This window comes from Hemiscyllium ocellatum, chromosome 32 (assembly GCF_020745735.1).
Source record: "Hemiscyllium ocellatum isolate sHemOce1 chromosome 32, sHemOce1.pat.X.cur, whole genome shotgun sequence".
In the NCBI taxonomy this organism is placed as follows: domain Eukaryota; kingdom Metazoa; phylum Chordata; class Chondrichthyes; order Orectolobiformes; family Hemiscylliidae; genus Hemiscyllium; species Hemiscyllium ocellatum.
In genome coordinates, this window is record NC_083432.1 from 20,847,511 (window position 1) to 20,874,385 (window position 26,875).

The following is a 26,875-nucleotide window of genomic DNA, read 5'->3' on the forward strand; positions in this document are numbered from 1 at the left end:
CAATAATATTGGACCTTGGTGAGATCACAGCTAGAGTGCAGCAAAGGTTTTGTATCTGCTTTGCAAAGCAAGTACAACAAAGATCCATTGAAATGGTTCCTAAAGTGAAGGAATTGCCCTATGAGGGAAGATTGAGTAGTTACCTTGAATTTAGAAGAATGAAAGGTGATCTCATTGTTACACATAATCAAACAAGAGACAAACTCAGAAAAATACATTAGTGGAATTAAAGAGGTTAATCCAAAGCATTATTAGAAGCAATAACAGAACTAAAGGGCAAGAATATAATCTGATCAAAGGCAAGCTTTGATCAAGTTCCGAAAGCGATTTTTCCATTTTAAGTGTAATTAAATAGAACTGCCATCTGGCAAGGCAACGTAGGTGGAATCCCTGCATTGAATTAAAGTGTAGTTAGAGATTGTAATGGAGCGACTGGGATTTAATTGTAAATACCTTTGTTATCTTTTATGATGCTCAATATCCTGAAGTATACTGATAAATTGAGATCTAATCCCTGTAGAATACCAGGTCAGTTTGTATGCTCACATTTCCATTTTTTGTTCCCTTGTCTTTATCAGTGAATTGCTGTCAGCACATTACGTTGAAAGGCATTTCGGGGATGAAGGAAAGACCACACAGGCTTTGGTAAGGCAAACATATTATCGGCTTATAGAACAATGACAAATTAAATGACAATATAAATACATAAATAGAGTGTGAACAGTTCAGAATGGGAAGAAACAGCATTTGAGCAGCAGGTAACATGAGCACACAAACTTCTGCAGTAATTACAAAAGATTTCTGAGACATTGAGGCGAAAACCCTCAAGTGATGTCCAGAAAGGAGCCTCCAAAAACTGCAACTAATTTTATCTGAGGACCCCTCCACTTCAACAACCTATTCTAATTTGTACAGACTATTGTTGTGAGTAAGAACTGTCAAACGTCAGCCACATAGAGATGAAAATGACGCTGAGGTCTCAATGACGTTTAGATGTAATCTTACAGTAGGAGCTTAGCTTGCTTCTCTAAACGTATGGGAGTTATTTCCCCCTCCCCCACAAGAAACTAAAAGATCTGGAGGCAATATGATTGAGACCTTTAAAATTGTGTCTGAGTTGGACAAGATGGATATCAAGAGACATGGGAGGCCTGATTGTATCTATGGAGAGAGTTTCAGTATTGTATGTTCAAGATTCTGGTTACTTGTGCTGTAACCAGAGGTGGAGCACTTTGTCTGTAAATGCAGTCTGTGTCTGCGATGTCACTGTTAACACCATCCCCTGTATATGTTTGTATTACAGACAGTCAAAGATTAAAGAGAGAGATAAAAGAGGGATTAGTCAACAGCATTCTGGATCCCCCCCTCACTCCTTTCCCAACTGCGGACAGTTTCTCATACTGGGCCCTTGCCACTCCCTTCACTGCTCCCTTGTATTAACCTTTTACCCTGTTAAGCCTCTTGCTGCTGTTTTAACCACTCCATTATATCTCCTTCCATTCCACCCCCTCCAATGCCTTGCTGCTTCATCCATTGCTCCCTTGCATTTCCCCATTAGCCCCTTGTTGTTCCCTTTGTCACTGGCTCATCCCCCCCCCCCCCCCCCCCAACATCCTACCATCCGCCAACTCCCTCCTACTTTTCTCCTTTCAGCCTCTGTGCTCCCTGAACAGTCCTCCACCACTTCTTCCCACCCACTCGCCATATACTCTGTTGCGGTGAGAGGCCTTGTGTGGCATCAGCAAAGGGAGTGGTAATGTGTGGAGGAAGGGAGGAAGGGGTGGAGGAGTCAGGAAAGAGACTAGTGAGGGGAAGCAAGCCCATGGTGAATGGAGCAGTGAGGGGATGGGGAAGGAGAAGACCAACGATGCATTATGAATGAGACCCAGGATTTTAGGAAGAGGATAGCGGGTGGTGGATGTACATTGGGATGTCAGTGATTGGAGAAACATGTGCTCTCGCAATTGGAGCGAGAACTGACTTAGTGATTTGCTGTCTGGGGGCTGGTTGCAATTACAGGAAATACTCAATGTAATACTTCAGGTAGGTGTTGAAAACTTCCCAAGTGTAGGTTGAAAAGGACATAAATGCTGCAGAAGTCAACATTTCCAACAACTCATTTAATTCGACCACTGGCTCATTTTAGGGTGAAAATGCGGCAGTAGCAAGACATGAGCCTCCCTTCTTGTCTCATTTTGAACAACCTCTTGTGTTAGAATATTTCATTCATTATTCAAGTTCATCTTTGTTCTTCACATTAATTTTTAAAATGCTAATTATCATTAACCAAGATAGCAAGAGATCATTGAAGGAATGCTGCAATATCCAATCCTGTCTCTCAACAGGGAACGCATTATATAATAAGCCTAATGGCAGGCTAAATTTGCTATTCATAAGGCCTCTTGGAGGAGCAGGTTTTGTACAAAACTAGTGAGTTAAATGAACATGACAGTAATAGAAGGTTACCAAGCCAGTAGCAGTGTAGTTCATCTCATTCATGAAAGGGAATAACTTCCATAATGTTTTTTCTATAGTAAATGCACTAAATATTTGACAGTTCTTATCTAAACACTATTTAGGAAGGATTGCTGCTCTCAAGGTGCATGACAATTTGTGCTCCAACCTTTCTACTGGTTGAAATTGTCAGTACTTTAATAGTATCGACCAGAAGGAACCTTACTTCACAAGGGGATTCTGGTGTACTCTTTGTCTTCCGTGACTGTTGTTGGTCTAAACTATTGTTTGAGTGCAGTCCTGAAAATAATGAAATTGAATTTATGTAGCACCTTTTATATTCTTAGTGTCCAAAAATGCTTCATAATTAGTGAGTGACTTTTGAAATAGCACCAATCAGTGAAGCAGAATATTCTTTGCATACCAAACAGAAGGGAGATGGTTGTTCAATTGATTAGTTTGGGTGATGGTTTTGAAGGACCAACGCTGCATTTTGTAAAGACTGAACCAGTCTTTGAATCCTTCCTTTAGTTATTGCTGTTGCTTCAATATCTTGACAAGATGTCCAAATGCTGAGGGTTTAACTTGGTCTGACAATGTCTACTTTCAAACTGACTGAAAATTCACAAATTGACCCTATCTGCAGGAGCTGCCAGATGAGAACAAGGTACTGTAGATGCTGAAGGCACGAAATAAAAGAATTGGGAATGTTGTCTAGTCTACTGGCATCAAAGGAGAGAGAAAGAGTTAATATTTCAGTCCAGTGACTCTTGTCAGACCTTCAAGAGTTAGGAGGGTATTACCAGGAGGCAAGATGGATGTTATGGATATACAGTAAGCCTCCTCTTTGTCGAAGAAGAAAGTCAATTCCTCTTTTAAGATAATCGAGAGTTAGAGGCCACTCACTAAAAATCGGGTCATTCCTTTAAAGAAAGGTGAAAGGATCAGTCTTGCAACTTAGAGGGGGCATTCATTTAGAATGCAAACTTGCAGTTACAATCAGATCGGCCAGGATTTTATTCAGTGGTGGAATAGACAGGCTTGAGGGGCTGAATGGCCTACCTGTGCTGCTAATTTGTGTCTTTGTTTATATCTATATATAAGAATCGCATGCATGCACACACAGGCTCCAAAAGCAGAATCAGAATTAGGGTACAGAAGGCGGCCACTTGGTCCATTGTGCCCGTGCCAGCTGTGTTATCTATCCCGTTTAGATTATCTAGTGCCAACCTTTTGCTTTTTCCCCACATCCATGCGCACCATTTTTATCCAAAAAGCTATCCATTGCCTTGAGTGAAGGTCGAAGCCTCAGAATGCAGTGGCAAATAACTTACCTCCTGACTCCAAAATTCTGTCAATTGTCCATAAGGTACAAATCAGGACTGTGATACAATATACTTCACTTCCCTGGGGGCTGCTGCTCCAACAACAGCTAAGAAGCTCAACACTTTCCAGGACAAGGTAGCCCATTTGATTGGCAACACCGCTGGCAGGTCAATCATCTCAGTCACAGGACATCACTCCAGGCACTACACCAAGATAGTGCCTTAACCCCAAATATGTTCAAATGTTTTTTCAGTGACTTCTCTCACCATAAGGTCAGAAGTATGGGTGCTCGCTGATGATTGCAGTGTTCAGTAATAGTCGCAACTTCTCTGATAGTGAAGTAACCATGTCCAAACGCAGCAAGATCTGGATAATATCCAGGTTTGAGTTGATAAGTGGCAAGTAACATTTGTGCCACTCAAGCACCAGTCAATGGTCATCAACAAGGCAGGATCTAACCAACAGTCCGGAGCATTACCATTAGTAAATCTCCCTAGATCATCATTTTGGGGTTAATATTGACTGGATCAACAATAGAGACAGTCTATCTACAATAGCAAGTCAGATGCTAGACATCCTATGGCAAGTAAATCACATCCTGTCTCCCTTAACTGTTCACCATCTGCAAGGCATTAATCAAGAATGTGTTGGAAGAATTCTCCATTTGCCTGGGTGAGTGCAGCTGTAACAACACTCAAGTCTGACACTATCCGAGACAAAATGGCTCGTATGATAGACACGGTGGCGCAGTGGTTAGCACTGCTGCCTCACAGCGCCAGAGACCCGGGTTCAATTCCCGCCCCAGGCGACTGACTGTGTGGAGTTTGTATGTTCTCCCCGTGTCTGTGTGGGTTTCCTCCGGGTGCTCCGATTTCCTCCCACAGTTCAAATATGTTCAGGTCAGGTGAATTGGCCATGCTAAATTGCCTGTAGAGTTAGGTAAGGGTAAATGTAGGGTATGGGTGGGTTACACTTCGACGGGTCGGTGTGGACTTGTTGGGCCGAAGGGCCTGTTTCCACACTGTAATGTAATCTAATCTAATCTAGTCTAATCTAACATCCTGTTCACCACATTCAACATTTGCACCCTCACCGTTGACACGTAGCAGCAGCAGCGTGCCATCTATAAGAGGTGTTGCTGTAACTTGCTAAAGGTTCTTTTACTGCATTTCCAAACCCATGACCTGAAGGATAAGAACCACAGACAAATACAAACACCATCACCTTCAGGTTCCCCTCCAAATCATAGCCAACCCTGATTTGGAAATAAATTGCCATTCCTGTATCATTCAAGTCCTCCTTCCCAACAGCACTGTAGACAGTGTACAGTGTACAGACTGCAGCAATTCCCCACTACCTCCTCAAGAGCAATTAGAGAAGAGCAATAAATGCTGACTTAACCAGTGATGTTGGCATTCTATGAACAAAGTAAAATAGGACCATTATGCCTTTTCTCTGTAGAACATTTATGGTAAAACCCAGTATATATTGAGACATTGTAGTCGATATTTATTTAAATGATTTCAGAGTAGTGGAGAGTGAATAATTCATCATTGCAGTTTACAATCAATATACACCAGCTGCCACACTTTAAACATTTCTAACTGATTGCCATGCAGTTTCAATGAGTCATCATTGCCCTATGTGGCTGAGTGCTGATTCTAGGCATATATCTAGGAGACCCTTTTGTATTTATTGACAGGGAGTTGGGGAGTTCAAAGGCCACACTGTTGTATATTTTTGAAATGTAAGAGAGTGCATTTTTAAAAGATTTGAGTGTATACGTCGGAGAGCAGTGGGAAGGATTAGAATTGCAGTTTCCCTTAAATATTCAACAAACCTTTGTCCAGTCAAATATTTTCCTGATAAACTTTGAAAGGTTTTCTTGATAAAGGAAAATTGGAGGTTCTGATAATCATGAAGAAAGCAGATTATCAATATTTTGTTTCATTGTGACTCTATTATCCTGGATAAGCCAACCAGATTGATTAAAACTTGAATAAAACGATCTCCTTGAAGATATGAAAATCAAAATAGTATATGAAATCTGATACCATAGGCAAAATTCTCTGTTTGCAGTTAGTAGCTGAGGGTGATTACTGTACATTTGAATGAATTGTAGACTTTCTCTATCACAGTAATCTCCTCCAGCATACTAAAGATCCCTGCATTCCTCCAATCCTGCATGCACGCATGCCAGGCAGCGAAAGAAAGGAATGGAGACTAATCTTTACACACTGAAAAGCTTTTACTTACAGAGGGAATCATGCGTCTCTACACTCAACTGCCAGTTTAATTCTGTTCCTGTAAAGATCCAGCCATGGATCACTGCAGATCGGTATGAGATAGACTGCATGAGCAGACAGATGATATTATTGTTTATTCTTAGTGAAAGTACAACATTTTACAATGTTGTCTTGAAGGCATTTTCTACAGAATAGCACGTTATGAAGATTGAAAGTATAAAGTTCTCATAAGAGAGAAAAATCAAGCTCCATATTCAGGATGAAAGTAATTAGAGGAAACCTCGCTCGAGTATGTAAAATATTAACCAGTACAGATGGTAATTATGGAATATTACTTCAGTGTAATCTAGGACAGCAGGATCATAAATTAATTTAAATTTCTGAAGCTTAATTTGAAACTGATGTTCGGAAAAACTGCATTAGACAAAAATTTCACTTGCATAATTATAGTAATTACTGTCTTTGGGAAAAAAATGGGCTGATTGTGAAGCAGTGTGAAATCTCCTTCGCACATGAACTGTACTATAAAAATAGAAGGTTTTCTTCTATAATGTTTGTAATCTGATTGCTAGGAGCAGGAGAGGCAAGTGATTAGATACATTCAGAGGGCAGTATCATGATGTGACAACAGTTGGGTTATGAAACGAATGGGGTTTGATGGCACAAATGGGTTTTTCCCATTCTTCACTCTATTGTTTGTTGCTAATTCAAAAATGAAATTAAGCCTGGTGCACAGAATCCTATCCAGAAATGGGTGTTGTTTGCTTCATGCTCCATGTCAATTGAAATGAGTTGTCGATCAGATTGTTACAAACTTTTGACTTCCTGTCAGAAGCTCAAGCTTTTCAAATGTAGCATCTATAATATGCCATATTCTGCTATTTAAGTCTGTCTTCCATGTGACATGTATAGAAGTTTTTTTTAAAGAAAATAAGATAGTCAAGTGAGGGGAGGATGCTAATTGTTTTGGCTGCTTTCTGGCTCACCTAATCCAGGGATGGTTTCCTTCCCAATCAGTCCACTCCATCTAATCACATTAATTCTGTTCAGTAGGAGATGGCCTAGTGGTAGTACCGCTAGAATATTAACTCAGAGACTCCGGTAATGTTCTCCAGAGTGGGGTTTGAATCTCACCATGGTAAATGGTGGGGTTTGAATTCAATAATAATCTGGAAATAGGTATTTTATGGAAATAGGACCATAAAACTGTTGCAGATTGTCATGAAAAACCTATCTGGTTCAATAGTGTCCTTCAGGGGAGGAAATCTTCCATCCTTAACTGGCCTGGCCTACATGTGATTCAAGATCCACAGCAATGTGATAGACTCCTAACTGCCCTCTGGGCCATTAGAGATGGGGAATAAGTGCTGGCCGAGCCAGAGATGCCCTTATCCTGTGAATGAATTAATAAAACTTTATATAATCTGTTGAGTTCTAATCTCACTGTATTGCTGGCTACGCTTTAATGTTCCGTTTAAAGTTCCTGCTCCTTTAACCAAATGTGTTGAGTTTTCTTAGATTAAAATGTATCATATTTTGAGTTTTACTTGATGTGAATAACTGAGATCTCACCAAGAAAATCACACATTCCCTTTTGGCTCCTTGGTGATTCATGGCAGGTTAATTGCAGGTTTAGAATAATTTAATTTTTTTTTTAATCGTTGTGTTGGAATAACACTTTAAATGCGTTACAATATACACGTATGTAAACTACAGTTTATTGGAAGTTCATGTAGTACTCTATCCAAACCAAGACAAGTAAGTGCAGTGGGCTACATGGAGGAGTGTCTATGCCTTGTACTTTGTTCAAATTCAGAAACAGGGTATTTTATGGTGAGCACCTCACCACCCATCTCCTACACACCACTTATCCACCATCTACAAGGGAGAGATCAGGACTGTAATGGAATGGAGCCCACTTGCCAGGATCAGTGCAGCTCCAACAACACTCTAATATCTGACACCATTCAGGCCAAAGCAGCTGCTTGATTGACACCTCACCTGCCTTCAACATTAACCCTCATCCTCAGTGATGTACAGTGACAGATGCACTGCAGTGATTCAGCTCGGCCTCTTCAACAGTGCTTTTCAAACCTGCAACCTCTCCCACCTGGAAAGACCAGAACAGCACATACATAAGTATACCAGCAGCTACTTCTGAGTTCCCTTCCATTGGGAAGGGGAGGTGATGGCTTAGTGGTATTATCACTGGACTGTTAATCCAGAGGCCCAGGTAATGTTCTGGGGACCTGAGTTCGAATCCCATTATGGCAGCTGGTGGAATTTGAATTTACTTTTAAAGAATCTGGAATCAAGAGTCTAATGATGGCTATGAATCCTTTGCCAACTGTTAGCAGAACTCATCTGGTTCACTAATGACTTGTAGGGAAGGAAACTGTCATTCTTAGCTGGCCTGGCCTACATGTGACTCCAGGCCTACATGTGACTCCAGACCGACAACACCATGGCGGATTCTTAACTGCCCTGTGGGATGGGTAATTAATGCTTGCCTAGCCAGCGATAACTTCATCCTGTGAATGAATAAAACAGAAATCATACACCATCCTGACTTGGAACTGTATCACTGTTCCTTCACTGTTGTTGAGAAAATCCTGTATCTCCCTAACACATGGACTGCAGCAGTTCAAGAAGGCAGCACACTTCTGTGAACAAAAAAAAAGCACAACTGCTCCTTTAAATGTGTCTTAATATCATACAAAACAAGAATCATTCCTTGGGAATCAGTATCTATTGAAATCTGCTTATCATTCTTCCTGAAAAATGTTTGTAAGTATTTTGTCAGTCTAAATAACCCATTTAGTTAGATACCTGCATATGCAATGTGTGATAAAAGTAATCCCAGAATATCAGTGCATACAGTGCATGTTTGTAATTGTTGTTAAACATAGACAATTTTAGTTAACAAGCGTAGATGGCCAGTTGCACAGTGAAAGATTACAGAAAGAGTGTCTCTGGAAGTTGTTCTCTTTCTCAATCATTTCAGCTATCTTGCTTAATTTTCCCCTATTTGGTCAGTGTCTATACTGTCCAGTATTGCGCTTCAGCAGCATGTCTACTGAAATTGGAAATATACAGAGACGATTAGCATGGCCCCTGCACAAGGATGACATGCACATTCGTGAAGTGTTCCATATTTCACACTTCCACCACATTACATTTAAGGGACAGCACGGTGGCCCAGTGGTTAGCATTGCTGCCTCACAGCACCAGGGATGGGGGTTCGATTCCAGCCTCGGGCATCTATCTGCATGGAGTTTGCACATTCTCCCAGTGTCTCTGTGGGTTTCCTCTGGGTGTTCTGGTTTCCTCCCACAATCCAAAGATCAGGTGAATTGGCCATGCTAAATTGCTCATAGTGTCAGGGGTAATATAGGGTAGGGTAGAGGAGTGGGTCTGGGTGGGTTACTCTTCGGAGGGTTGGTGTGGACTTGTTGGGCCAGAGGGCTTGTTTCCATATGCAGGGAATCCAATCTAGTTTGGGAAATGTTTCAGGTAATTTGTCCTGTAAATTACTGCTGTAATTTTCCTGACCTGCGGAAAATACTGTGATGAAGGAAAATATAGCACAACGATCTATTTCAGCAGCAAGGATACAGAAGATTATATAGAGCTGGATATTTTGCTGCGATGGAGGAAAGTCTTCAGATAATCAATGACTACATAAATATTGACTTGTTTTTGTTTGTTTGCTCTTAGGATATAGATAACACTGCAGACTCAGTGCTTACTTTATACCATTTAGTTCCTGTAAAAGCATTAAGTGTCAATGTCAAGGTGTAAGGGGAAAGTGATACATAGAGACCGATCAGGTACAATCCTGAAGGACATTAGTGTTTTTCTGATCATCATAAAAAATATCCCAGTCCAAAGTGGTGGAGAAGTAGCAGTGCAATGTGCAGGCTCCTCAGCCCACAGCTCATCTGCTCTTTTGCTTTTAATTTTTTTAACATGTTTCCATTTATTATGGTACGTTACCGTTTTTTAGCAACTTTGGCGGAAGGCCTCTTCTCCTGGCCCAGGTCCAGTGACAAGGTGGCTACCAGTGGCCCAGAATGGCAGTATGGGCCTGTTGCCGGGTGCGGCAGTCTCCTGGTTTGGCTGGTTTGTTCAGGAGGGGTGATCTTGTCCCGCCGTAGACATCGTGTTCTATACTAGAGGTTCTCGGCAGCTTCTGGGTATTCCAGCAGCTCTGCACAAAGGTCTAGTCTTGGTGTGGGGTATCACCTTGGTGTGGAGGTCTTGTCCTGACTTTAGAGGTGGCTTCTAGGTATTCCAAAGGCAGAGTGTGAAGGCCTGAGCCGAGCATGGAGGCCCCGTCTCGCAATCTCAGTCCAGGTTTCCAGTGTACCCCAAGCCGAGGAGCTGTTAACTGAATTGTGATGAGTTTTGCTTATTTTTTCTTCTTATTTATGATTTCTGTCATTAATTTAGGGCCTATGATGACTCTGTTCTTCACCTGAGGCCTAGCCGTTTTTCATAAAGATTTTAGTACAACTGATTGGTTTCCTTGTGTATTATAATTAAGTTATGGCTTTAAGAGGTGTATTTTATCCCTCTTTTTTTGTGAAGGAAGGTTGAGACAGAGGCGCCGAACAATCTGTTCAAATCGAACAAAGTAAACAACTTGTGAAGCCTTGGGCTTTTTTTAGGTTGGAACAATAGAAGCAGCCTGAATGGAGGGGGGTGGGGACAAGCTCCCACGGAATCAGAACTTTTGGTTTTAGCTTTCTGCAGTTGCTGGGTCTTGAAGCTGGATGTGGGAACTCTTATTTCTCTCTCTGTTACAGCCGAAATTCTTCCTGCTGCTAGAATTACATATGAGATAATCTATTTTACTGAAATTGCCTTTACCAAGGGGATAGTTATAGGATATTACTATCATTGGAACAGATAATGCGTAGTTTATTATTTTAAGTATTTCAGTCGAGTCACAGTTAAGCCGATTCTTTTCTTCTTACTTTATTCGTACCCTATGGTTAAAATATGTTTTGCTTCAAACCTGCTAGCTTGACCAATTGAATTGCATTCCTGAAGAAGGGCTCATGCATGAAACATCGATTCCCCTGCTCCTTGGATGCTGCCTGACCTGCTGCGCTTTTCCAGCAACACATTTTCAGCAATTGAATTGCATCCAGACTGTAACGCCTGGCACCTGCCTTTAAAGTAAGCAAACGTTAGGGTCAAGGCTATTTTTTTGACATGCTTGGAGGGGTTTTGGTCTGGTCCAATACTCAATTCCTCCACTCATAAACTAGTCTTCAGAACACCTACAGCCTTCTCACTCTTCCTGGCATTTTCAAAGATTTTGGTGCATCCATCTCCAGATTTTCCTCTGTTCTTGCATTACCTTTGAAACTATGACAGTTCAGATCTCATCTTCTCATCATTTCTGCCAAATTATTATCAATTCACACTTTTCTCAGTTGAATTTAATCTGCCAGTTTTCTACTTCATTCTGCAATCTGGATTGTCTTCTGGATTAGCCCCCAATCCATAAACTTTGAAATTGTCGCCTGTTTATCCATGTTCACTTCATTAGCATATAATAGAAGTGCAATGGCCCTAGAGAGTGCTGTTATATACTTCCTTGCAATCTGCAATACAACTAATCACCATCATCTCTGCTTTCTGTCTTCCAGCTACTTTTGTAACCGTGCTGTCACTATCCTTTCAATACCAGGAACTTTAATTTTGCAATCATGTCCATTATGTGATACTTACTCACATGCCTGTTGAAAGTTGATAAACACTGCATCAATTACACTATTATAATTATCTCTTTTTCTCTGTGCTTCATCAAGTAACTCAAATAAGCTGACAAAAAGCAATTTGTCTGTAACAAATTATTTTAATTTATTAGTCCATGCTCTTCCAAGTGGCAATTAATTTTGTCTTGGATTATTGTCTCTGGAAATTTCCCCATCCTTTGATAAGGTACCACATAAAAGGTTTTTGCACAAGTTAGGAACTCATGTTACTGGACTAAGGTATTAGCATGAATTGAGGAATGATTAATTAATTCCTTAAATCTGCACTAAACCTCCTGTCTCTTACACTAAATCAATGCCCCCACTCCCCGCCCTCTGGTTACTGAGAGTTAGCATTAGTGGGTCTTTTTCAGATTGGAATGCCACTAGGATACGTTGTAGGGCCTCAATTATTTGCAATCTGTATGAATGGGTTGGAGGAGATCAGAGAGCAATATATCCATATTTGCTGGTGATTCCAAAAAGATATGGAACGGCATGTTGTGAAGAGGGCTAAGGAATCTGGAAGAGTATATAGATACATTGAGCGCTTGATTAATAACTTGACAGATGGCATTAGTCTAAAGGTGTGTGGTCATGCACACTGGGAGAACAATTAAAGGCAGATTATTACTTAAGTAGAGAGACTCCAAATTGTGAATCTGGGTAAAGGTTTTCTTGTAAATCATTATGAACCCAAAAGGTATTTTGACCTTTACTGGAAGGGGGAGTTTAAAAATAGAGACGTCTTGATACGACTGTACAGGGTGGAGGTGAGTCCACAGCTGGAGTACTGTGTTACAGTACTGCTCCTTGTGTTTGAGAAATGATATATTACTATTGGAAGCTATTTAAAAGGGATTCACTAGGCTGATTTCTGGAATGAAGTAGCGACTCATCAAGAACAGCGAAACAGGTTAGACTTTTATTCATCAGAATTTAGAAGGGTGAGAGGTGATTTCATTGAAGCTTACAAGATTCTGAGAGGGCTTGAATGATTGATGTTGAGAAGATGTTTCCAGTTGTGGAAGAGTGATAAACTAGGGGGCATGGTTACAGAGCAAGGAGCATTTTGTCTAAAACTGTGAAATGTGAAGGAATGCAGAAGATGGCGAATGTCTGGAATTCTCTACCCCAGAGTACTGTGGAGGTTGGATCACAAAACATTGAAAAAGGTAGATTGATTTTTGAAATATCGAGGGCTGTGATGAGCTGTTTGTCATCGAAGAGAAGTCAAAGCCTGAGACGGATCAGGCATGATCATAGTGAATGGCAGGGCTGGCCTTGCTTGACGGGCTGAATGGTCTAATTCTGCTCCTATTTCTTATGTTCACCATCAACATAAAACTGAGTGGATTGTAGTTACTGGCTTCTTTCCTCTCTTCCTTTTCAAACAGGACTGTAATATTTGCAATCTCCAGTTCTCAAACACTATATCCCAGGTGGGTGGATGATTGCAACTAGAGCCAATTCAGTTTCCACTCATTCTTCCCTCCTAACCTAAATAGCATGCCATCTGGAATGCATGACTTCTGTGAAAAATATAGAACTTCTAAATACATCCTCTTTCTCTATTTTTATCCCATTCAATATCTCGACATCCTCCTTTTATTGATACCTTGGCAGCATCCTCTTCTGTAATGAAGGAAATTGAATCCATTATTGGCTTAGTGGCAAGAGGCAGAGGGCGATTGGCTTCTTTTTTTTGTGACAGGAAGTCTATGTCAATGATGTACCACAGACTTTGATGTTGGGTCCCTCATTGTTTGAAGTGTACGTTAATGACTCAGACACAAATGTAGTGGTATGATCAGTATGTTTGCTGATCGCGTGCAAATTCTTTGTGTGATAAGTAGTAATGAAAACCAAAAGGCAAGAAAGATGGGCTATCGGGTGTGGGGGTGGGGGGGAGGTGGAAAACCTTGACAAATGGAATTTATCTAGAAAGGTGTGAGGTCATGTCTTTGGAGGATGAGCAAGGCAAGGAAGTACTGATAAAACACTAGGAAGAGTACAGTATCAGAAGGAATTTGGTGTAAATGTCCGTAGGTCCTTGAATACAGCAGCACACATGGGTAAGGTAATTAAGAAGGCATACAGAACACTTGTCTGTATTAGTCAAGGTGTCAAGGTATTGAATACAAGAGCAAGGAGGTTTTGATGGAGCTGTATAGGATGTTAGTTAGGCTGAAGTATTGTGCAAAACTCTGGTCACCACAATATCAAAAGGATTTCATTGGAAAGGGTTCAGAGGGAATTCATCAGGATGTTGCCTGGCTGCAGTGCTTCAACTATGAAGAGAGACTAGTTACGCTGGGTTTGTTTACCTTAGAGCAGAGAAAGCTGAGGGAGAGTGGACCTGGTTGAGGTGTACAAAATTACGAGGGGCATAGATAGTGCTAATAGGAATAGCTGACCACTGCTTTCATAGTGTGGTCAGTAACCAGAGGGCGGGGAGTGGGGGCATTGATTTAATGTAAGAGACAGGAGGTTTAGTGCAGATTTAAGGAAGATTTCTTTTCACCCAGAAGGTGATAAGAAGATTTCCATTTAGATTCCTTCATAGAACCACTATTTTCTGACTACCTTTTGGTCTTTCAGTGATTATACAAGTCTTTGGCTTCCTTACTATGTTCGCCATTAATCAATTCTCAACTATCTAATCCTTTCAATCCTTTTTGTTTTAATCTCCACCCTACTTTTTAGATTTGCCTTGATACCTTCTTATTTTAATTGACCTAATCCTTTCACTTTTCTGACTTTTATCTTTTTATCTTTAACAATTCAGGAAGCTGTAGCTTTGGTTGGCCTTTCCTTCCCCTTCATGTGAAGGGATTTAGACTGTGCTGAGCTGTCTTTGTGAAGGCCTCCTGCTCAGTTATTGCTTTGTTTACCAGGCTTCTATTGCAATGGAAACCTTATGGTGCAGTGGGAAGCGATCCTGCCTCCAAGCCAGCGGTTCTGGCCCTGAGTCCACTTTGGAACATGATGACCACACGTATGTTACAAATGCTACTAACAGGTTGATTATCAACCTGCAAATGTTTTCAACACACTTACGACAGCAGTTAGGAGTAGGATTGTCCTCCTTGCAGAGCGCTTTAGGGAACATCTCTGGGACACCCGCACCAATCAATCACACCGCGCTGTGGCCCTACATTTCAACTCCCCCTCTGCCGAGGACATGGAGGGCTTGGGCCTCCTTCACATCGCTCCCTCACCGCCAGACACCTGGAGGAAGAACACCTCATCTTCCGCCTCGGAACACTTCAACCCCAGGGCACCAATGTGGACTTCAACAGTTTCCTCATTACCCCTTGCCCCACCTCACCCCAGTTCCAAACTTCCAGCTCAGCACTATCCCCATGACTTATCCTACCTGCCTATCTTCGTTTTCACCTATCCACTCCATCCTCCAACCCCCCCGACCTATCACCTTCACCTCCTCCCCCACTCACCTATTGTACTCTATGCTACTTTCTCTCCACCCCCACCCTCCTCCAGCTTATCTCTCCACCCTTCAGGCTCTCTGCCTGTATTCCTGATTAAGGGTTTTTGCCCAAAACGTCAATTTTCCTGCTTCTCGGATGCTGCCTGAACTGCTGTGCTTTTCCAGCCCTACTAATTCAGAATCTGGTTTCCAGCATCTGTAGTCATTGTTTTTACCTTGTCTCCTACTGAACCATATTTGATACAAAATGGTACCCTCAAGCTACAGCTTTTGGTCAATAGACAATAGACAATAGGTGCAGGAGTAGGCCATTCTACCCTTCGAGCCTGCACCACCATTCAATAAGATCATGGCTGATCATCCTTAATTAGTATCCTGTTCCTGCTTTATCTCCATAACCCTTGATTCCACAATCCTTGAGAGCTCTATCCAACTCTTTCTTAAATGAATCCAGAGACTGGGCCTCCATTGCCCTCTGGGGCAGAGCATTCCACACAGCCACCACTCTCTGGGTGAAGAAGTTTCTCCTCATCTCTGTCCTAAATGGTCTATCGTATTTTTAAGCTGTGTCCTCTGGTTCAGCACTCACCCATCAGCGGAAACATGTTTCCTGCCTCCAGAGTGTCCAATCCTTTAATAATCTTATATGTCTCAATCAGATGCCCTCTCAGTCTTCTAAACTCAAGGGTATACAAGCCCAGTCGCTCCAGTCTTTCAGTGTAAGGTAATCCCACCATTCCAGGAATTGACCTTGTGAACCTACGCTACTCTCCCTCAATAGCCAGAATGTCCTTCCTCAAATTTGGAGACCAAAACTGCACACAGTACTCCAGGTGTGGTCTCACCAGGGGCCTGTACAGCTGCAGAAGAACCTCTTTGCTTCTATACTCAATCCCTCTTGTTATGAAGGCCAGCATGCTATTAGCCGCCTTCACTACCTGCTGTACCTGCATGCTTACTTTCATTGACTGGTGTACAAGAACACTCAGATCTCTCTGTATTGCCCCTTTACCTCAATTGATTCCATTTAGGTAGTGATCTGCCTTCCTGTTCTTTCCACCAAAGTGGATAACCATACTCAGGTCTCAGATTACTGACCTTTTTCAAAAAGAATAATAAATAAAAACAGATTTTTATGTCAGACTCACCTGCCTCTTGCTTCTCTAAATGTGAAAATCTTCTAAGTTCATGATTGAAATTTATCTTGATCAGATCCATTTTCAATTCACGGAAATTAGCTCTTTTCTGGTTAAATTATTTTGTTTGATCATAGTTGACCTTTTCCATATTTGTTTGAAATTATGATATGATCATTGTTCCCCAGATGCTCTCTTACTGTAACTTGCTTCACTTGTCCCACTTCATTTCACATCCATCCTCATTAAACTGGAAACAAACTATCAAGAATGTTCTCTTGTGCACATGACTGTCATTCTTTCCCCTCCCTGCTATATATACCTTCACTAGTGGAAGTTCCCCATTTGTACTAACTACTCTCCATCTCTTGCATCTTTCTGTAATTTGACTGAAGGTTCTGCCTTTCAGTTCTGAACCCTGTCACTTTCAGCGCTGTAATTGTTTGTTCTTTGTCATTTTTGCAGAGTTTTAAAATTGAATTTCGTAACCTGTCACAACAAAAATCTTAACTTTCACCTCTGAGTTAACAGTCTGTTAGGACCACTGGGGAGAGATACCACATCCTTAAGTGGAGTAACAAAGTATTGCCAGATGTTTTGAACATCATGTTGGTGTGGGTTAACAGAGAAAGATGAGAGCTCTGGGTTAGTGGGGGATCAGTGAGCAGAGGAGAGTCTATTATTTCTGTCCTGTCTAAACCTGAAGGCTAGTCTCTCTTGTACTGGGAACAATTCCCAAGTCTTGAAAATGTTTCAGCTTTAAATTGAATTCATGTGAGAGATAGATTTGGGGTGATTGACTGTATTAATCAATGCATGATGGCTAGATTGGTTTCTAAGCAAGAAACAATTGCTTTTCCAGAGGGAAAGTACTTTAGAAATGGATCATTTAAGTATTTGATGACTGTGCTTTTTAAACCAATGGAGAAAAGTAATCAATAAATGCAGTTGTCTTCTCTGATGAAAGGGTCACTAGACCCAAATTGTTGCTTCTGCTTTTCCTCCTCATACTGTCACACTTGCAGAGTTGCTCTTGCAGTATTGGTTTTTGGCTCCAATTTCCAGCATTTGCAGTTCTTGGTTTATATCAGTGCACTCGTTTTATTCTGTTGTTCCTTAATTTTTTAATGGATCTGTAATAAATGAATGTTTAGATATCTAGAAATTTCTTAGTGGCTTTACTGGAACACTGTCAATACAGAATTCATTTCACGACACCCATTACTGCACATTTTTTCACCCAAACAATAATATTTTGGACAACATCTTTGGAAGCATAAGAAAGACAGTTCCAATACTGTTACCAAGTCCAGAAGTGCCTGAGTCTGTTGCATGGAAAGTACTAAATATGAACTGTTGGAATGATTCACAGGAATGAAGTGGATCTTAAGTGCAACTTAAGAAGTGCAATCTTCTCTTACGTATGATTATTTTTTAAAAAATCAGTTTTAAAAGATGCTGGTTTATAATCCTGAATTGATGCAACTTTTAAAAGTTCAAATGTAGATTTAGGTTGAGTCACTTTTTATTGTCTAGTACAGATTTGATTGACTGTGCTGTGAATTTTCTGTGTTTCTAATTGCTTGGATGTTATGAGGATAATGAACTGGACCCACGTGTAAACCTGAAAACACTGGGCAGTCAGATTACGTACTTGTGTGCTTAAGAGCACTGAAAGGCAGGTGGGATCTATCTGAGAGGGATTTAAAAGGCTGGGGGAAAAATGAGAAGTTGTACATGTGTAAAAGCTTAGAAATCTTGGTGTGCAAGAGCGAGCTGCATTGATCATGGGGCTCCAGGCACCACATTACATTAATGCTGAGACCTCCCAATGATTCAGGCATGTAGGCAATAATTGCCTTCTCTGGCTATTTTGGGTGTTAGGAAATCACAGATCTCTCATGCCTCTATGCCAACCAGACCCTCATAGAGGAAAATTGCCATCTGGTTACAGAGCTAGGAAACTTTAGGGATGAGAAAAGTGTTATTTAAACAGGTTCAGAATCTCTGATGCCTCTCTGGAGGTTCATGTCTGAAATAAAAAAAAAGTGTTGGAGAAATTCAGTGGGTCTGGCAGCATATGTGCAGAGAGAAACAGAGGTAATCTGTTCGTCTCCCTTTCAGAAAGGATAACTACTAATCACTGATCCTTGAATTGATCTTTGTGACCTATCAAAGCACTCTGAGACCATCCGACCCTTGTTAGATTGCTGGTTACAGGTGTTGGAATATCCTGTGCCTTGAATGTTACACCCTCCAGGTGACACTCTCTCTACAGTTGCCAACTTCAAAACGTTAGCAAAGAACTTTTATTTGGTTACGCCATCTTCAAGTTTGTTTTTTAACCTCTACTCATAATACCAAGTTATGTCCATAAAGGATCAGTCATGATCTCCGACCTGATGGGATGAATGGCTTCCCAGTACTTCAGCTCTTACGGACCGAAATGTTTTTAGCTGGGGAGGAATCTTGGACAAGTCATCCTGATGGTCAGCATTATCTTCTTGGATGGTGTCTTCTTTTTTAAGTGCCCAACATGATATTGGGCATGAGACTGACATTCAGTGTGCAATTCCTGACTGCTGCTGAGGTAGCAGGCTTCAGTTATCGTGATCGTGGGTCTGTCATTATTTGGTTCCAAGTACCTGTTTTGAATGACATTTCCAGGGGAAAGCATGTATGTTGAAATAAAATAGGAGCTAAGTCATGATCATCTGTGATATCCCTGATAGTATAATTTCGCACAAAAGGACTGCTACGGAATGCTAACCTGGAATAATGTAGCATTTCCTGGAGAGGATGACATTAAAAACATTTATAATATTTTGCTGCATGTATGCAGACGCATGAATATGTGCTGAGAGCTTTTCAGAAGAATTCCTGATGAAGGGTTTATGCTCGAAACGTCGATTCTCCTGCTCCTCAGATGCTGCCTGACCTGCTGTGCTTTTCCAGCACCACACTCTCGACTCTGATCTCCAGCATCTGCAGCCCTCACTTTCTCCCATATGAATAAGTGCACCAGTTCTTTGTATAAACGTTCAGATGAGAAAGTAAAGGTTAAATTGTTCTTGTTCAAAACAATGAAATAATGGGTCAATTGTGGGAGAAATTTAAACTGGTTGGAACAGTTGAACTTAACAGTTGACAGGAGTTTTACTTATAACTTGAAAACACGAAGGGAACAATTTTGTTATAGGATCTGTAATTAATTTTGAGGGCATCAGTCAAGACAGTAAAATGCTGTGATGTGATCAGGAAGTTATGCAAGTCTCCGTATTGGTAATCAATCAATTAGATATTGAAGAGCAGGTGCTCATTAGAATATTTCTGTAAAATAAACACTAATGCTCCCTTATCCATAGATTTTTGGCACCTGTTCAGAAGCCACATACTGTGTAAGCAGGCTGGAGGGAATATATTGCTTCATTAGTCTAACCCTCTTGTTATTTCAGGCGCTTAGACTAAACATTAAAATGAACATATCCGCCTATCTTCCTTTCCATCTATCCACTCCACCCTCCTCTTTGACCTATCACCTTCATCCCCACCCCCATTCGCCCATTGTACTCTATGCTACTTTCTCCCCACCCCCACCTTCCTCTCATTTACCTCTCCACTCCGCAGGCACCCTGCCTCTATTCCTGATGAAGGGCTTTTGCCCGAAACATCGATTTTCCTGTTCCTCGGATGCTGCCTGACCTGCTGTGCTTTTCCAGCACCACTCTAATCTAGACTCTGGTTTTCAGCATCTGCAGTCCTTGTTTTTACCCTGAACATTAAAATTGTCCGTTCTGCATGTTAGTACCAACAATTCTTACTCAGCAAAACATTAGCTTTGTTTTCTCCTTTTTGCTCTGCACATCATTTCCTGGCAGAACAACCTCCTGTGAGAGTGACCCAGATTCATTTCCCTCCCAATAGCCTTCCTGCTGTGTGGGACAATGAGCTCCTCATTAAGTTCCCCACTGGCAGATGGAACAACATTAAAATTATGATTAAAACATATTAAGTAATATTAAAATTAATACAAAGTTACTAATCTCATTTCAGTTAATTCTTCACTGACAATTTGATGGATGAAGAAGTGACATTTCATTTTTGCCAATTTTGGATTTATCAGCAACGATTCGCAGAGATCCATCCACTGACATGAGTTTCAGTTGTGTTGTCAAATGGACATTGAGATGCCAGCAGCTGCTCTTTTCAATATGTCCATAGAAAATATTGACATTTTTGGACATATTCTGCTCATTGCTGTATTTTTGTTTTCACTCATCCACCTTGGCCTACAGTGATTACAGAGGAGAAAGTGAGGACTGCAGATGCTGGAGATCAGAGCTGAAAATGTGTTGCTGGAAAAGCGCAGCAGGTCAGGCAGCTTCCAAGGAGCAGGAGAATCAACGTTCCGAGCATGAGCCCTTCAGGATTCCTGAAGAAGGGCTCATGCCCGAAACATCGATCCTCCTGCTCCTTGGATGCTGCCTGACCTTCTGCGCTTTTCCAGCAACACATTTTCAGCTACAGTGATTACACTCAACTTGGATCAGCTTTATCATCTCCTAACTTGACTTAAATATTTCCAAGTGTTGATGCTTCCCTACATTTAAAGGTATGACTACCTTGACTATCTTTCTAGCTGCAGTTCCTAGTCCAGAGTCCATTTCTCTATTGCCACCTTTTTCACTTTTCTCTTTACCCTGCCTGCTCTCATACCTCCTTTCTTTTCTTTATTCCTTCGTACTAAACCTTCACAAACCCCAGTCATTTAGCATTCGTCATCTTGCCTGTTATTCTGCTACCACCTTAGGCTTAACCCACCTTAACCTATCTTGCAACCCTTCTGTGTCTCACTTGGTCTCTTCCAAAAGATGCACCAAAGTAGTCATCACTGCCTCCCAATGAGCAGCACTCCCAGTTGCGCCATTATATTCTTGCCCCATTGTACAGGCTTCCCAGGGGATATTCTTGATAACTCCTCTTTGTGCCTCACTTACTTCCTACTTCTGACATATGGAGCCCACTTTTCCATGCTAGTACAAAGCTAAGCTTTACTGGGTAGGCTTGGGTGGCACATGGAAGCCAGTCCAGGATTACATACCCAAATCTGACATGCCTATGTCCAACACAGAAGCCATTTTGGAGCTAGCAGTGAGCAGTTTGACAGGTGCCCATCTCTAGGTTACAAGTCAATTTTTTGCAACATCTGGCGTGTTTGCTGAGTTTGGTAAGATAGCTTAATATTAATGAGGTGGATATTGAAGTTAACCAAGCTATAATTCTCCTTGAATTAGCAGCTCTCTGTTGCCTAGCGAAAAACTCAATTCACTGCCACAAATCTTGCCAAAGCCCACATCCTTCAGGCCATAATGGATTCTGCTGAAAGGCACTCTGGAATTACGAGGAATATGATAGCCTATTTGTACACAGCAAGATCCCACCAATAGCAATGTAGTAATGACCAGATAATAGTTTATTTTTGCATGTGCAGGAGTAGTCTCTTTTGTAACATAATGGCTTGGAAAGATCCCTGTCACAGTACTTCAAAACAGTGCCATGGGATCTTTAATCTCTGCTTTGCCTGTGACAGGACCTATGTTTAACATCTCCTCTGAAAGGTCCCCCTTCTGATAGTGCTGCACTCCTTTCGTACCACATTGAACGTTGTCATTGTTTGAGGACATCTAAACAGCAAATGCCATCATTATTACTGTGTTTTGATGTTTCTTCTGGTTTTGCCAGAAACACAGATGAAGTAAAATCAAGATGTACATCACTTTCTGTCAGCAAGAAGCCAAGAGCTACAAATACATTGTCCAAAATTCTCCAGTGAATTGCATGTTCTAGGGTCAGAGCATTAAATATTTGTGGCTATAAGTTGTGACTGCAATGTCACTTGATTAGAATTTAGTTAATTAGAAATATGAAATGGAATATGAAGAAGGTTATTTCTCCTTATTCTGTGAATCTGTATTGGTAGTATTTTTTTTTGAAAAGGATAGCAATTGGAGAGGGGAATCCCTTTTGAGAAATGGGGCAGTTCTAATCCAGACTAATTCAGCTGCGAAAGAAGACCCAATGCTGTAGCTACTTTCTCAGAGCTACTGTCTCAAAGCCCTAATCAGCTGTGTGACATCCTTTTTATTTAGCTATTAGCTCTTCAGTTGTTAATTACAGAGATTAAACTGCCTTTAAAGAAAATAAGAAAATAAAGTGCTTGCTGGTAGGATGTAACAGTGTTGTGGGAACCTTGCAAAGGATTTGAAGCACCAGCCACAGGCTGACAACAGCTGTTGTCGAGGAAGGTTCAAACAGGAAATAGAAAATTTTTTTATGAATGAGCTCATTAGCATCAAGTAAAAGCAAGTTCATACTTTTCTGATCCAAAGAAGTCGTTCTTTCAGACACTATGTTGATGTAAACGTTTTTCTCATAAGATGGTGTAGTGCTGAGTGAGATTGGTATCTATTATCCATCTCTAACTGCCCTGGAGGGGGTGATAGTGAGCTATCGTCTTGAACTGCTGCATTCCTTGAGGATGTAGGAACACCTGCAGAGCTGTTGGGAAGAAGGTTCCAGGATTTAGACCTAACAAAAGTGAAGGAACGGCAGCATAGTTCCTAGTCAGGATGGTGAGTGGCCTGGAGGTCAATATTGCAGGTGATGATTTTCCCCATGAATCTGCTGTCTCACAATGTATCTTGTAGACGGTAAACAGTGCTCCCACTCTGGCCGGTGGTGAAGGGAGTAAATATTGAAGGTGGTGGATGGTGTGCAAGTCAAGCGGGCTGCTTTATCCTGGATGGTATCAAGTTTCTGGAGTGCCATTGGTGATGCTGAGGTGGAGAGGGTACATCACTCTTCTGACCTCTGCCTGGTAGATTTCTTTTTACAGTACCAATTGTAATTTAGCACGTAAGCCTATCTTCTATCTAAAAAGGATACAAAAAGATTGATGCAGAAGGCATTGCAAATCCTGAATTGGAACTATAAAATTCTAGGAATGCATAGTAAGTCTGTTAATTCCAGTAAAGGGAATAGCAAAGGTCATATCTGGGAGGAAACACTTCATTGGCTGCAATGGATTTCTTTGTTTTTATTTTAATGTCAGAAAGCTACAAATAATCTGAATGCATGATTTCAGTCTTCCAGGCAATCACAGATTCTTTTGGCTTTTCCATTCCATGCTGTATGTTTTTTTCTCAGAGTTGTCAGCGTGAAAGACTTCCTCTTGTCGAAGGGGGAGTGAATTAAACATCAAAACATTGAGTCAATAACCAAATTATTTTCTCTGAAGTCAGTCATGTTTTTTCAAAGTGCAATTCAGTCATGTATCCACTAACTGTTCGCAAACAAATCAATCTCAGTCATAAATCAAAGAACTGCAGATACCAGAGATCTGAAACAAAGAAAAACACAGACACTGCTGATGAATCTTGACCTGAAACTTTAATTCTCTTTTCTCTCCCCAAATGCTGCTAGACCTGCTCAAGTTCTCCAGAAATTTCTGTTCTTATTTTTTTTTCCCAAATCTCAGTCACTTTGTCTGCATGTATTGAAAATGCACATTCTGTGGATACGCCAATTCCTCACCATCATACTGTTGAAAGTGCAAAATGTAATCAAAACTGTATTGCAAAAAAAAAATTGTTTTCATGACTTTAAAATATGACTGTTATTACAAATGTGTTGTTTACAAATGATAATATGGAATATGTGGTCTGAACGACAGTGTTGTTTGCAACTCCCCAGTACTGATGAATTCCTCCTTGAAACATGCACTACTGACGAAAATCTGAACACATTGCCTGATATTGGTGGTGGGATAATAAATTATAAAGTTAATAGTAGTTCTAGACATGGCAATGAGCTTTATATATTTCATGATGAAGGATTTCAGTGACAATAAACTATGAACATGCAGTATGTATTTTATTAAGCATAGGGACCCATCAGAATTATTGAAAATTGTGCTACTTGTGATAAAGTGCTTAACACTTGAATGTGATTTGTTTGCCCTTCTATTATACACACTATTAAAAACATCAATTCCAGTTAAGAATGTAAGAAATAGACATAGGAAGAGACCATTTTGCCCATTGTATCTGCTCCAACAATCAATACAATCACGCTGCATTTAACTTGACTCCACACTATTCCCATTTGACTTAATTCCCTTATAGATATTGAAATTCTGGTGATCTCTATGTTGAATCTATTCAACGACTGAGCTTCTACTACTTTCTGGAGCATCTCATTTCCACATTGCAAACTCTTCATTCTGAAAATGTAAGCCCCAAGGCCCTAGTTCTTGACTTTTCACTCAGAGAGATGTCACCTGAGCATCTACCTTGTCAAACCTGTGAAGAACTTTACATGTTTCAATAAGATAACTGCTCAGTCTTCTAAATTCTCAGAAACATAGCCGTAGACGACTCAGTCTCTCCTCAGGAGAATCCTCTCATTGCAAGAAATAATTCAATTGCATTAAGGTAAGTATAACCTTTCTTGTGTATTAAGGCCAAAACTCTGTACAGTACCCTCTGCACCGGTATGCCAAGACCTGATGCAATAGCCTTAAGACTTCTTTTACTCATGACAATCTCGTTTAACAAAAAGCTTTCTAATTCATTATTGTATCTACATGATAACTTCCTTTGACCTATGTAGAGGGACACCAGAGCCCCTCTGAATCCCACCTTTTGGAGTAGCTAATTTTCAGAACTTATTCTGTTTTTGTGTATTTCCTTCTAAAATAGATAACTTTGCATGTTCTCACAAAAGTTGTGCGAAACTGATTTATGATCAGCATACCTTGCAAAGTGCTTATTGATTAAGTCCATGATCAGACACCTGAAGATAAGGCGATTAATTGGCCTGTATGTTATATATGAATAATGAATAGGCATTATATTAAAGCTTGGTACATAGATTTTCTCTCGGTAAAATATTACTAACTCTCTCAAAAATTGATATTACTAACTTAACATCTGCTTAAACTTATAATTTGAGTCCTTTTTTTCAAGGAGTTGAGAGAAATGTAGTTCACATGATCTGTCACAAAATCATTTCACACTCAGAATTCATAGTCAAGGGCTAGAACTGTAAGAAAAACACAGGATGTAAAGCTGTTTTGACGTGTTATGCTTGAAATGCATCTTATGATGTACTGAAAATTCTCTGACCTGTGAAAGCTGTTCACTTACTGCAAACCCTCGTGCATTAGAGTGATACAAGAGAGACATGGCTTCATTGGAAGTGCATTGTCCTTGATGAGAAGGTTGTAGGTTCAGATTGCTTTCTCAGGCTTAAGACAGTTGTCAAATCCAACACTCCTGTGCAGTACTAACGGAGTGCTACTCCTGCCTTTTATAGAACTGGCCTGCCTGCCTGCCCTCTCCAGTGGCCATAAAGAGTCTCATGAAGCTATTGTAAAGAACAGCAGGGGAGTTATTCCTCTGGTCATTATCACATTGACTTTAATAGAAACTCAGTGTGTGCATATTGTAAAGCATTTTGGGACATTTTGTGGTCATGAAAAGTGCAACATAAATGCAAACCTTTCTCGCAGCAAGGTTTATCCCCTGCATACCTTCCAAACTTCAGGCAGTGATCAGAGATGCAATGGGGGTAGAAAAGGGAATGGTGGGGGTTGCCATGCCAAGTCAGCCAGCTGCTTACCTCTCAGTTGTAAAGTATTGTTGGAGCTGAGGTGGATTATCATGTACATCAAATTAATTTATTTAATCTGCCTTAAAACTAGAGTGGACAATCACTGGAATCAATGAAAAAGAAAGTCTGGTGGTGTGTAAAGTTGAACATTGTTTTGCTTTTGCACTGTTGCCCAAGCCCATAACTCTGGTTTTTAGTTCCCTTATAGCAATTTGACAGTTTGCAAATGTCACTTAGTTTCCTATTTATCTCTGCTGAATTATTCAGATCAGTGCAACATTATCCTGAATTTCAGAGAGAATGGCTGTTCTTTGAGAATATAGTCTGATTTGTAGCTACCTGTTGTAACATGCATACAGTCCACATCCAACTGGTACTGACCTCCAAAAGAAAATCCATTTGTGACCTTTATCACAACAAGAGTAAAGCACAAAGATAAAGGGGGTTGAAGAAAATAGACTGCTGTCGAGTGAGGTCTTAGAGTGGTCACTGTCCAGTTTGATTCCTGAAGAAGGGCTTATGCCTGAAATGTCAATTCTCCTGCTCCTTGGATGCTGCCTGACCTGCTGCGCCTTTCCAGCAACACAGATCTCCAGCATCTGCAGTCGTCACTTTCCCTCACTGTTCAGTTTTACACTTACTAGCTTCAAGCCTATTGCAGAGCAGGGTTAGCACTAACCAGAATGGTATTGATGTTGTCTTTCAGGGCAGTGAACATTGTTATTACCATGGAAACATCAGAGGAAACCCCAACTCCTTTGTGGCTATGTCAACATGTCATGGACTGAGGTAAGTAAAACTGCCAAGGAAGCACCTCTGTGC

General features: G+C 40.8%; 1 protein-coding gene and 1 non-coding gene across 2 annotated transcripts in view; both read left to right on the plus strand.

The window, feature by feature from the left end:
* Positions 1 to 26,875, plus strand: part of adam11 (ADAM metallopeptidase domain 11) — a 156,007-nt gene that overhangs the window by 28,457 nt on the left and 100,675 nt on the right. Inside the window, exons 4-5 of the mRNA XM_060848589.1 lie at positions 579 to 645; positions 26,760 to 26,842. Coding sequence (XP_060704572.1) covers positions 579 to 645; positions 26,760 to 26,842 — 150 coding nt within the window. The remainder of the gene's footprint in view (positions 1 to 578; positions 646 to 26,759; positions 26,843 to 26,875) is intronic.
* On the plus strand, positions 9,083 to 9,185 carry LOC132831064 (U6 spliceosomal RNA). Its single transcript, XR_009646475.1, has one exon. It is a non-coding gene; the product is annotated as a U6 spliceosomal RNA (small nuclear RNA).